Source organism: Mus pahari, chromosome 14 (assembly GCF_900095145.1).
Source record: "Mus pahari chromosome 14, PAHARI_EIJ_v1.1, whole genome shotgun sequence".
Lineage (NCBI taxonomy): Eukaryota > Metazoa > Chordata > Mammalia > Rodentia > Muridae > Mus > Mus pahari.
Genome location: NC_034603.1, coordinates 71,088,621 through 71,100,079, shown reverse-complemented (window position 1 = coordinate 71,100,079; position 11,459 = coordinate 71,088,621). Strand labels below are relative to the sequence as shown.

Below are 11,459 nucleotides of genomic sequence, written 5' to 3'. Positions count from 1 at the left end.
CATAAAACTGGGAGGGATGCAGGATACAGGAAAATCCAAGCGTCAGCTCACCAAAGGAAGAGGAACAACTCCTCCCTTGGGAGGAACTGTAGATAAGAACCTAGATGGATGGAAATGAGATGGGCCTAGGTGAAGACAAGTGTCTGAACCTTTCCAAGTCCTAATCCAAATATCACCCGCCCTTCATGTCTTTAAAAAAATTTCCTATTGACGACAACCCCAGCCCAGCTCATTATCTATGTATTTATTTGGATGTTCTACCATTATCTTTGTACTTATTTGGAATGTTTATTTGTATACAGATCGTAGTCCCTTTTCTAGTCCAACCTCTTGAGGAACAGGGAAATTTTGGTTGTCCCACGTCACACAGGTCACACGCTAACCACTCACTCACTGTGGGTTTCATTTCCTAGAAATGAGCCGGAGATGGGAAGCCTAGTGGGCGGACTAAGCGTCGTGCGGAAGCGAGATGCCCAGACCCGTAATCACACACTCCCAAGGAGAAGCCAAGCCCGCGACTGACTCTGACGTCAGTGCCTTGCGACCGTCCTCTCCGCTCCCTGATTCAATCCCGAAGCTGGGACTTTAGCAACGAAACCACCCCAGCTCGCTCTCCGCGAGGCCCGGCCCGGAGCCACACCCATCCCTCGCGTCCCGCTTTCCTTCCGACCTCACAACCACCACCGGACAGGCACGCTCGCGGGCGCCCTACTCAGCAGGGCGGGCCCTGAGACCGGAAGCCGGAAGTGGGGTTGTGAGGACGTGGTCCGAGGAAGCGGCAGACCGGCTAGGCCGGCGTCATGGAGCCCCTATACCAACAAACGAACATGTGAGGGCTGCGTCGGGGAGCGGGCCGGGCTCGGCCCGGGCTGCGGCCCCTGGGGCGCGGGGCTCTGGGGACTGTCATTGTGGAGGTTTCCGCTCGGGCTGCTCCGCATCTCTTAGCCCCTGGCGGGATGCTCTTAGCCGCGAGGGAACCATCGGCCGGGGCGCGAAGGCTTGGGCCGGGTAGCTCTTGGCCGCAAGCCGTGACTGTCTATTGGGAAGGGAAAGTAGCACCCCGAGGTTACAGCACTTGGTCCAGCACCTGCCAGCTTAGTCCTCCGGGTTGGTAGGGCTCGGAGAACAGAGAAAACAGTTGCCGAGGCCTGGGTCTAGGAATCTGTTGCTTAAGTGGGAGTGTCAGGGGTTGTACGGAAGAAGTGTTTTGTGTACTTGATCGGATATGAAAGAAGAATTTATTTTTGTGACACAAAGACGTGCAGGTAAATAGTGACTATTTTTGTTAGTCATATCTGATTACAAGTTAGCCTTAAGGAAATTGAAATTGAGTCTTAGATTGGCTTCTCATAGCTAACTTTCCTTGCTGGGTCCTTGTTTTTCCCCATATCGTCCTGTGATTTGGGAACTTGCTGTGTTATGTAGCTGGTCACGTTGAGGGGCCATACCTATGTTAGTTTAAGAACTTTCTATTGATCGTATGACAGCACTGAAAAAAATCTTACTCTTTGGGCCTGAAAAATGACATAAACTAGTCATCTTGCCTCCGCAGTAAACTCATAACAAAAAGAATGGAAATAAGATGGTGGTTATTCTCTTTTTACTTTTTTTTTTAAAAAAGATTTATTTATTATTATATCTTAGTACACTGTAGCTGTCTTCAGACACCTCAGAAGAGGGCATCAGATCTCATTACAGATGGTTGTGAGCCACCATGCGGTTGCTGGAAATTGAACTCAGGACCTTTGGAAGAGCAGTCAGTGCTCTTAACCTCTGAGCCATCTCTCCATTCCCCCTCTTTTTACTTTTGTCAACAAAATGTTTGATTTTGGTGGGGGAAAATAAACTACATTGTAATGACAATTTGCATATTATATAAAAAGTGTAGGAAGAGATTTAAAAAAAAACTATCCTGTGAGTCACGTGGAAAAGGAATGAAGAAGAAAATTGCCCTCATTTACTAAGAACAGATCCCTTACATAGCAAGACACATGGACCTAGCAGTGCAGAGAGTTAATCTGCTAGTTGCTGAATTGACAGAACAGTGTCAGAACATACTTGTCTCACTAGAACTTTGAACTGAATCTGTGATTATCTCTTACTGTGAAGGTGCGTTGACATAAAATCGATTATTTAAAGTCACATAGCTGGAAAAGTCCTGAGCACTGAGTGGATGAAAAAGAAAGAAAGAAAGAAAGAAAGAAAGAAAGAAAGAAAGAAAGAAAGAGAAAGAAAGAGAAAGAAAAAAGAAAGAAAAGAAAAGAAAAGAAAGAAAAAGACAGGACATTTTACACTAGCAGTATTCTACTAGGATGAGCTTTAAAGAGAATCCAGTAGGCTTCCATTTTGGGTACTCATGTTCATAAAAGATCCATTTGTCCCTTGCAGGGTTGTCTAGCCGCCGTCCTGGAACTCATCTCTAGATAGTTTGGAGTAAGTAGGTCTCAGACGCAAACAGCTCTGTAGTGAGCAGACTTTTCTGGTGGTTTTACTCAGTAGTTAGTTTTAAGAACTATTATCTCAAGATCAGTCTGTCAGCTTGCCTTAGGAGGGAAAGACTAGCTATAGAGGTAGAGTGGAAGACGTGACAATCACCAAGTGCATGTGAAAACTGTGGGTGTGTATGTGTTGTGTGACTGTGTGTTCATATGTGTATATGAGCATGTGTGTGTACATTCAAGACGGGATTCTATTACATAGCCGAGGTTAACCTATAAGTTGTGTAACTTAGACTGGCCTTGAACTTACAGTCCACCTGCTTCTTTGTCCTGTGTGCTAAGATGACAGGTGAGCATCACTATATCCACTACTTACTACCTACCTTTCTTCCTTCCTTCCTTCCTTCCTTCCTTCCTTCCTTCCTTCCTGTCCTGTCCCATCCCATCTGGTCCAGTCCCTCCCAACCAATCAACCTCCCTCCCTCCCTCCTTCTGTTCGTTCGTCCTTTTCTTTCTTCATCCGTTTGTTTGTTTGTTTGTTTGTTTGTTTGAGGTAGAGTCTCACTTTGTAGCCCTAGCTGACCTGGAACTCACTATGAAAACTAGACTGGCCTGGAACTCTTAAGAGATCCACCTGCCTCTGTCTCTTGAGCTGTTGGGATTAAGGATATACCACCACTCTCATTCCTTTAAAAGCAACAGCAGTTTAACTTGTTACTATTTGGGTTAAGTAGCTTCTTCGTATGGCAAAGGGTTCCATAATCTCTCAGGTAATTGGTTCCATAGCAGCTCATTTGGAGAGTTGAGACAAGGAGGCACCACGGAGTTAAATGACTTGCTAAGTGTCTGTCAGCTTTTTGTAGTTGACCTAGATTTGCAGCTGAGATCCTTTAACTCCCAAACCCTGTTTCTTGTCCGTGGTGGACAGAGGTAGTGAGCCACAGACTGACTGTGGTGGAGGTAGGTGGGTAGGTTTATGATCTTCATTTTCACTTGTGTGTGGTCCAGGCTGTTCTCAAATTCAAGATCTCCCTGCTGGGATTATAGACAGCACCACCACTGGGCCCAACAGATTTACTGACTTCTTTGAAGAGCACTTTCATGTAATAGTCTTGCTACGACATATGGAAAGCTTAAAAAAAATAAAAATAAAACCAGCAGCAGAGCCTCTTGCTTGCCACGTACTAGCTCTCTGCCTGGCTATATCACCACCCAGGTCCATGATGGACCCCATGCTAGACAGGCCAGAGATGCCTTTTTCTCTCATGCCTACACCACCAAGTCACATTTGGGATCACCTATCGCTTGGCTGTGTAGGTGGTGTCTGGTTCCTAGTTGAATGGAAACAGAGTCTCCAAGTGTCGGATTGCTAGCTCCCTCCATGCCTTTCACACCTGCCATGTTGTTTGCTGTTATTTCTTAGAATGAAACAGAATGTAGAGACTGGACTTCCTTTATTGATTATGTCTTTCCTAACTCATTTACATCCCAACAGGACTTACAAATAGAAACCAAATGGGGAAAACCAGTAATGTTTTTCAGTAATTTCTTAAACTTCTCCTTTTTAGCTTGGGGTATTATTATTGTCTCTCCTGTCCTTGAGACTCAGACGTGAAAAGGACTGACAGGAGCATTGCAATACTATCTTTGTTCATTAAAACCTTTGTAAGTCCGGACAGTCCATGGACCTGGTGTTGTACATGTAGGGAGCCCTTTTCCTCCTCCTCTTCCTCTTCCTTGTCCTTCTCCTCCTCTTCTTTCTCCTCCTCCTCCTCTTCTAGAAGACAGATAGTAATTATTTGATTTGTAATTTGTTTCCTATGTAAAGCTGAAATGTGGCGTCTTAGAACATGTACCTTTTGGGAGCTGGTGAGATGGCTCAGTGGGTAAGAGCACCCGACTGCTCTTCCAAAGGTCTGGAGTTCAAATCCCAGCAACCACATGGTGGCTCATAACCATCTGTAACAAGATCTGACGCCCTCTTCTGGAGGAAGACAGCTACAGTGTACTTACATATAATAAATAAATAAATCTTTAAAAAAAAAAAAAAAAAGAACATGTACCTTTTGCCTTGGGGACTCCCTTAAGCAGAAGTAGGAGGCAAACCCTTTTCTGTTGATGTATATTCCAGATACTTGAAGAGCCTCCTGTGGTGTCTTGTTTAACCCGGCACAAATCTCAGTCTGTACTGTCTTCAGGCTCCATTTATCAGAGACACCATGGGAGGCACCAGCACCTCTAAAAACCAGCCAAGATTTATAATTATGATCCTCATTGTGTCCTTCCCTCTGTAGATGCCCTGAGGTTTCATTCCCTGCTTTCCCGTGGACTGCTGTGGTTATGTAGCCCATTTGTTTGTTGAGTGTGTGGATGAATGAATAACTTAAGTCATGAGTTTCATAACTTAATCATTACATTACCATCTGGAAAAAAAAACTATTATTATTAGTTATTTTATGAAATATTACAAACATGAGAAATTCACCCATTATTAGGATTCATATTAATATATATGCTTCAGATTATTGATTTATAAACAAGCTGAACCAAAAACACCTACATTTTTTTTTTCTCATCCCTGGAGCTACTCACCCTTCTTGTCAGTGATTTTCAATATATGCTACTTATTTTATGTGGTTTTTAATTTACCCAAATCACATACTTAATGTACTAGGTTTTTCTTTTTCTGTTTAATATCATCTTTTCTTAAAAACTTAATGTCCATATTTATGACTAGATCAAGCTTTTATTAATATTTTATTGTAGTGTGTGTGTGTGTGGGGGGGGTGGGTGTAGTTAAGCCAAAGTGGAGATCAGAGGACAACTTGCAGGACTTGGTTATTTTCTCCCACTTCAAGTTCTGGTGATGAAACTCGGGTTGCCGGCTTGGCAGTGTGCCCTGTCACCCACTGAGCTATCTTGTCAATCCTTCTAGCTTCTGTTTAATATACTGAATTACTGAAGTCTTTTCTTGATGCTTCAACACTTCAGTAGTTATTATATTATCAACATAATAGTATTTGCATATGTTTCTCACTGAATAGATCCATGATCCTTTGAAACCCTTAAACACAAGGAACTTAGAAGAATTTTTTTTTAGATATTTCAGAAAGAATTACGTTGCAAGAGCATGGTGATGTATATATGCTTTTAGTTCTAGCATTAGGGAGTCAGAGAGGCAGATGGATCTCTGAGTTTGAGGCCAACCTGGTCTATAGAGTTCTAGGACAGCCAGAGCTACATGATAGAGAGACCTTGTCTCCAAAAATTATGTATATAAAAATTTGCATGTGCCTTTTGTCACGTAACATTTTCAACATAAGGGCAGCATGTGACACGTGAAAGGGGCAGTAAAATGTCAGACTTCATGGAATAAACAAAGACCATAGCTTTAAATCTGATCAATTTTTACCACATAATTGGTTTGCTACACACTTACAAGTTTTTATTATCAGTATGTGGCTTGGGCAACAGAAATGCTTTGGTGAACATCTGTTTGGTGATGGTAACCAGAATTTCTGTGAGACTTACTGCTAAAAGTGCGATGCTGGGCCGTAGTGTGTGCAGTGATGTTACCAGGTACTGTCAGAAAGCGCTGGAAGTATTTCACCAGTGTGCAATCCTGGCAGGTGTGGTTTCCCTACCTGGGTCTCTACCTCAGGTTCCTGATGGGGGATGCGACCTCATTGGTTTTAATATGTGGTTTTCAGAGTTACCATTGACGTTAATCAGTTTTTTATGAATTTATTTTCTCTTACTTCCTTTTTTGTCATTTGCCCTTTGGCCAGTTTTGAAATTGCTTTGTGAAACTTTTCCTCTTGGTTTGCTGGTGTCTTTACATATATATTCCACACATCAATCCTGATATCTGCTACAGATGTATTTGCTTATTTGTTGATGGGTGCATCTAGTATAGTTTGTTTTTTATTACTGTAGTCACATTCACTTGTTCTTTTCTTTGGGGTTTGACCACGGGTAAGGGTCCTTTAACTCAGCATTATTTATGCATACCCCTTAAAATTGTCTTATCATTTTTATATGATTTTTAATTGAAGTAGAATTACATCATTTTCTCCCTTTGCTTTTCTCCTTCCAGCCCTATCTACTTTCCTTTGAACCTCTCCCATGCTGACCCACTTTCAAAGTGATGCCCTTTTTTGGTTATTATTGTTAAATACAAATGTCTGCGTGCATATGCACAAATATCTGTGAATACAAGCTGCTGAGTCTGTTTTTGGTGTGTCTGTGGTTTCCAGGCTGACTGCTTTGCAAGGCAGCCAGTAAGGGGCTCATCCCTGGGAGAATCTAGCGCTTTCTTCCAGCAAAGTCATTAGTTGCTTGGAGTTCTTTGTCTAGGGGTGGAGCCCTGCACAGATTTCCCTTTTCCACGTTAACAGGTCCATTGATATAGCCATTGTTCCGGTCTTGTACATGCAGCCATTTTTAGGAGAAATTGTTTCACAGCCACCTTCCTGGTGTTCCGGCTCCTGTACTTTTTCTGCTTTCTACCTCTACCTGTTCTGTTCCTTGGTGTTCCCTGAGCCATAGATGCAGGGGCTGTGAAGTAGATGTATCCACCGGGGCATGATCTATTGATCTCTGCATTGAGTCCAGTTGTGGTTTTCTGTGGTGCTTTCTATTTTCTGTAAAGAGAGACTTCTTTGATAGGGGGTGGTAGCTACACTTATCCAGGAAAGATAGTTCACACACAAAGAGCCTTTTTTGTTTTTCAGAAAGCTCAAAGATTTTATTTTTTATGTTTAGTTTTAAACCTTGAAATTTTTTGTTGGATGGATTCCATGAAGTGTCTTCTCTATTCAGATGATAAATTGAACTGTCAGAATTTATTTAATTCATTTCCAGTTGACTTATATCTCCAAGTCCCCAAGTATGTGGCTGCTTCTGGGCCCTGGTCTTTGTTCTTGGGTCCAGGGTAATATTGTCTATGTCTTTACACTGCCACCGTCATATTGTTATAATGATTATGACTTTGTAATTGGTGCTGAGGGCTAAACCTAGGTCCTGACACATGTGACGTGAGTGTTCTATCACTGAGCTATAGCCCCAGCTAGGTTGGCCTTGAGCTTGCAGTCCTCCTAACTCAGCCTCCCACATAGCTGGGATGCCAGGCCTGAATCATCAGGCCTAGATTGTAGTAAGCCTTGATAGTGGGTATGAGACTCAACTTCCTATACTTGTTCAGAATTGTGTTGGTTATGGTTTTTTCTTGTTGTTTTAGCTGGTTCTATTTATTTTTTATTTTATTGTTCATTTTCTTGTGGATAATGAAATCAGTTTTATGATCTGATTTAAGCTACCATTGCAAATTTACCACATTGCCTGTGTCCTCCTCCTTTCTGTTAATAAGAATTATACTTTTCCTACCCATCAACCTATCAGTCTATGGCAATTGTCCTCACCCTGGTGTTCCATAGATCAGAAACCTCCATCTGCATCCTTGTATCAGCCCGTGTGCCTCCACCACCCCACTCCTTCCAAAGCACTCTGCATTTCCCTTCCTGAAGCAGCTGACAGGTCTTGGACTCTAGCTTTGATTTCTGGTTGCTTCTTGGAATCACAAGTCTTGCCTTGTAGCATTCAGGAAGTCTTAGACAGCTGGATTGGCTCTTATAAGAAAGTGATGGAAAAGGCTAGAGATTCACTGAAACCAGATTGGGGCACCTGGCTGGCCCTGGTAAAATTTGAGGTCATGGTATATAATGTTCACAGTAGAGAAAGATTGTTGAGATTTCCTTTAAGGGCTGGAGATGAGGCCTCTTTCACATGGGCCCTATGTAGAGAACCTTGTATAAGCACAGTAGGCCATTGGGGCCAACATAGACAACATTCCGAGGGCTGACAAGGAATGGGGAACCACTAGGAAGGATTTGGAAGGTGACTTTGGCCTGGAAAGTCTCCAGAGAGTGCTCTGGGCCTAATGTCTGGGGTGTGTTGTATTTCCAGATGAGATGGCAGTCCTCCTCCTGTTGTCATGGAGAGATGTTTACAAAACAGGAGATCCCTATCTCTCAGGCCATCCTCTTAAGTGGTCCTTCTACTGCCTGGTCCCTCTGCTCTTTCTCTCCCTGTCTGTCTTCCAAGACTCCATTTTGCTTTTATCCCATGTGAAATGCTTTGCATGCCTTCTGCAGGTCATTGTCTTCCAACCTTTCTTCACCAAACCTCATTCTACCTTCTTAAAAGTGATGCACAGACCTGCATTCAAATCCTACTGTAATCCAATCCTAGCACTGTGTAGGCTAAGGTGGAAGGATCACAAGTTCAAGGCAAGCCTGGGCTATGTAAATGAGATCTTGTCTGAAAACCAAGCAAACACAACTCCTTCCACTCACAGAACTCCAGTTTATGCTTCCTTAGCCGCAGCCTTCCCATCCCCCTGGCTGCACTGCGCACACTCCTCCCTCAGCGTTCTGTTTGCTTCTGCTTGTGTGTGTTGGGTTTCTTGTAAATCTGCTCAGGGATTTTTCATGTCTATCTGGCCTGTCAGTTCCTAATTACATTGTTTCTCAGGGCAAGGATTCTATCTCCCTTGCTCTTTGACTCTTGGTAGGCAGACCACTGCTCAGCACATTGGGTCGCAGAACAGAGAGTGGGATTGGCTGGACACTGGTTGAGGTTTATCTCCTGCTGTGTGGCCTTGAGCAACTCACTTGACCTATCTGGGTTTCAGTTTTTATTTATAAAATGAGAGCAGTGATAGTGCTTTTCCTCTTGGGGTTAGTGACTTAGCAGTGTCTCAGATACAGTAAGCACTCACCAAATGCTGGCAGTATTAATTAGCATTAGGATATTCAAAATGATGCCAAAATGGGTGGCCTAAAGTGCCACATACAGATTTTACAGTTGAGCAGCGCTGTCAACTTAAATCAGTGGTAAGATGGCATTAGAAAAAGTTGTCTTTCCTGACTGAGGTGCTAGTGATTATTCCTGTCTCACTCATTTCCTCTCTCTTCCTTTGATAGGCAGGTTCAGGAGATCCAGTCTCACATGGGATGCCTGGAGAGGGCAGACAAGCAGTCTGTGCACTGTGAGTAATTAACCAGGGAGAGCAGAGTCCTTTCTCTGATGACACGGGGCTAATGGGTTGGGTTTCCTGACTACATTCTGCCTTGGGGGCTTAATGACTCAGCATGGAATGAGTTGTTGTTAGAATGGACAGAAAAACCCCATGGCCAATAGATTTGCCCGATTGTGCCCTTTGGAGTCCCACCAGTTTTATCCCCCATTACCCTTCCACTCAACCTGACATGGCCCTATGGGAATGGAAGTTCTCCCCATCTGTCTTAATCTAATTACCTAGTCTGAAAATTCAGACATGTTGACCTGGAACTGGCCATTTCTTCTGAGTTGAGAATTCTGGCTTCTTAGTAGGATTATTCAGACAACTAGCAATATTAATTAGTTTAGTTCCCACACCACAGTTCCTTCTGTGAAGCGTGTGGGTTGTGCTTGGAGGGTTTTTGGTTTTGGTCCAAGCAGAGACCCCTTACTGAGCTGGCCCTATAGGAAGCTCTCTTCTCCTCCCTGTCCAGCACTGGCCAGTCCTCTTCCATTTCCTCTGTTTCCCTAGCATGGCCCCTCAGCATGGCTCTTCCCTTAGCTCTGCACCCTACAGTGCTCTAATCTAAACTGTGTTTACTGCAGGTGTGAGGGCCGAGGACGAGGGTGGTCCTGGGGCTGTCATTTCTTGGGAGGAAGGCAGCCGCCTGGGTGCGTGCTCTGTGCACTTGAGTTTCTGCCCACTGGCCTTTGTGTGCCTTCCCAGCAATCTCGCTGTTGCTTGATTAGAAGTGGAAAGAGGTCTTTTGACAGTTTTATCAAGGGGATAAGGAAAATGACTGTCATGCTTTCTACCTCTGCGGGTTCTTTCCTGGGTCTTTCCGATTGATATGTGGTCTATTTTGAGGGTTCTAACACGTCTCAGCCTACCCATTCTTTCAGAAAGCCTCTGGGTATTTCCATACTAATCTTCCCTTTCCTTTATGCCTTTTATTTTTCTTTTAGCGTCATTACTATAAGGAGTTCAGTTGGCAACCTTTTTCCTAGGGGTTTATAATCCATATCTGAGACCAGTCTCAAACAGACCTATATCAGAAAATTGAACTTAACAGAGTTAGATGGGCAACCTTTAAATATTCATTTTATTTTCTAACAGTGGGGAGTTTATGACTACAGACATGCCTTCTACTTTAAAAACAGGACAACTAACAGCTGTGTGTGCCTATGTGTGTCTGTATGGATATAGGGATATATAGGTATAAGGATACGCATGCTTTGAGACACAGTATACCTTATATTGAGCTATCTTTGTGTACATTGTATTCCTGTTGGAATATATTTGTTTTAGTTTGTGTTATGGAAACATGTTTATCACTTTTACTTTGTTGTCGTTGTTGGGTATTTTGTTTTGTTTTGTTTGTTGAGACAGGGTTTTTCTGCATCTGTAGCCCTGGCTGTCCTGGAACTTGCTCTGTAGACCAGACTGGCCTTGAATTCAGAGAGATCCTCCTGCCTCTGCCTCCCAGGTGCTGGGGTTAAAGGTGTGTGCCACCATGACCAGGCACCATTTATCACTTTTAATTTAAGTTCATTATCTTTTTTCCAGCAATTATTCTCTTTTCCCCTCTCTCTCTTTTGTGCAGTAGTAGAAAATGAGATCCAAGCAAGCATAGAACAGATATTCAGCCATCTGGAGCGCCTGGAGATTTTGTCAAGCAAGGAGCCCTTGAACAGAAGGCAGAATGCCAAACTGTGAGTGTCGATCCCTGACATGGCTCCGATACCTCAGGCCCCTCAAGCACACCTTTCTCCCATTGGAAGCTATAGAATATTCTGAAAATCCGGGTACAAACGAAAGAAATGAAGTCTGTGTGAAGATAAAGTCTTCCTTAAAGTACACAGTTCTGAGCCGGGCGTGGTGGCGCACGCCTTTAATCCCAGCACTCGGGAGGCAGAGGCAGGCGGATTTCTGAGTTCGAGGCCAGCCTGGTCTACAGAGTG

At 43.5% G+C, this 11,459-nt stretch overlaps 1 protein-coding gene across 2 annotated transcripts in view; it reads left to right on the top strand.

Moving 5' to 3' along the window:
• The first annotated feature begins 725 nt into the window (after positions 1–725).
• The window catches only part of Gosr2 (golgi SNAP receptor complex member 2), a 21,199-nt gene continuing 10,465 nt past the window's right edge, over positions 726–11,459 (top strand). The window contains exons 1-3 of one of the 2 annotated variants that reach the window (XM_021212169.2): positions 726–829; positions 9,422–9,486; positions 11,102–11,210. In XM_021212169.2, coding sequence (XP_021067828.1) covers positions 801–829; positions 9,422–9,486; positions 11,102–11,210 — 203 coding nt within the window. In that variant the 5' untranslated portion in view covers positions 726–800. Of the gene's footprint in view, positions 830–851; positions 1,266–9,421; positions 9,487–11,101; positions 11,211–11,459 lie in introns of those variants that run through there. The other variant, XM_029546368.1, reaches the window with a different exon arrangement.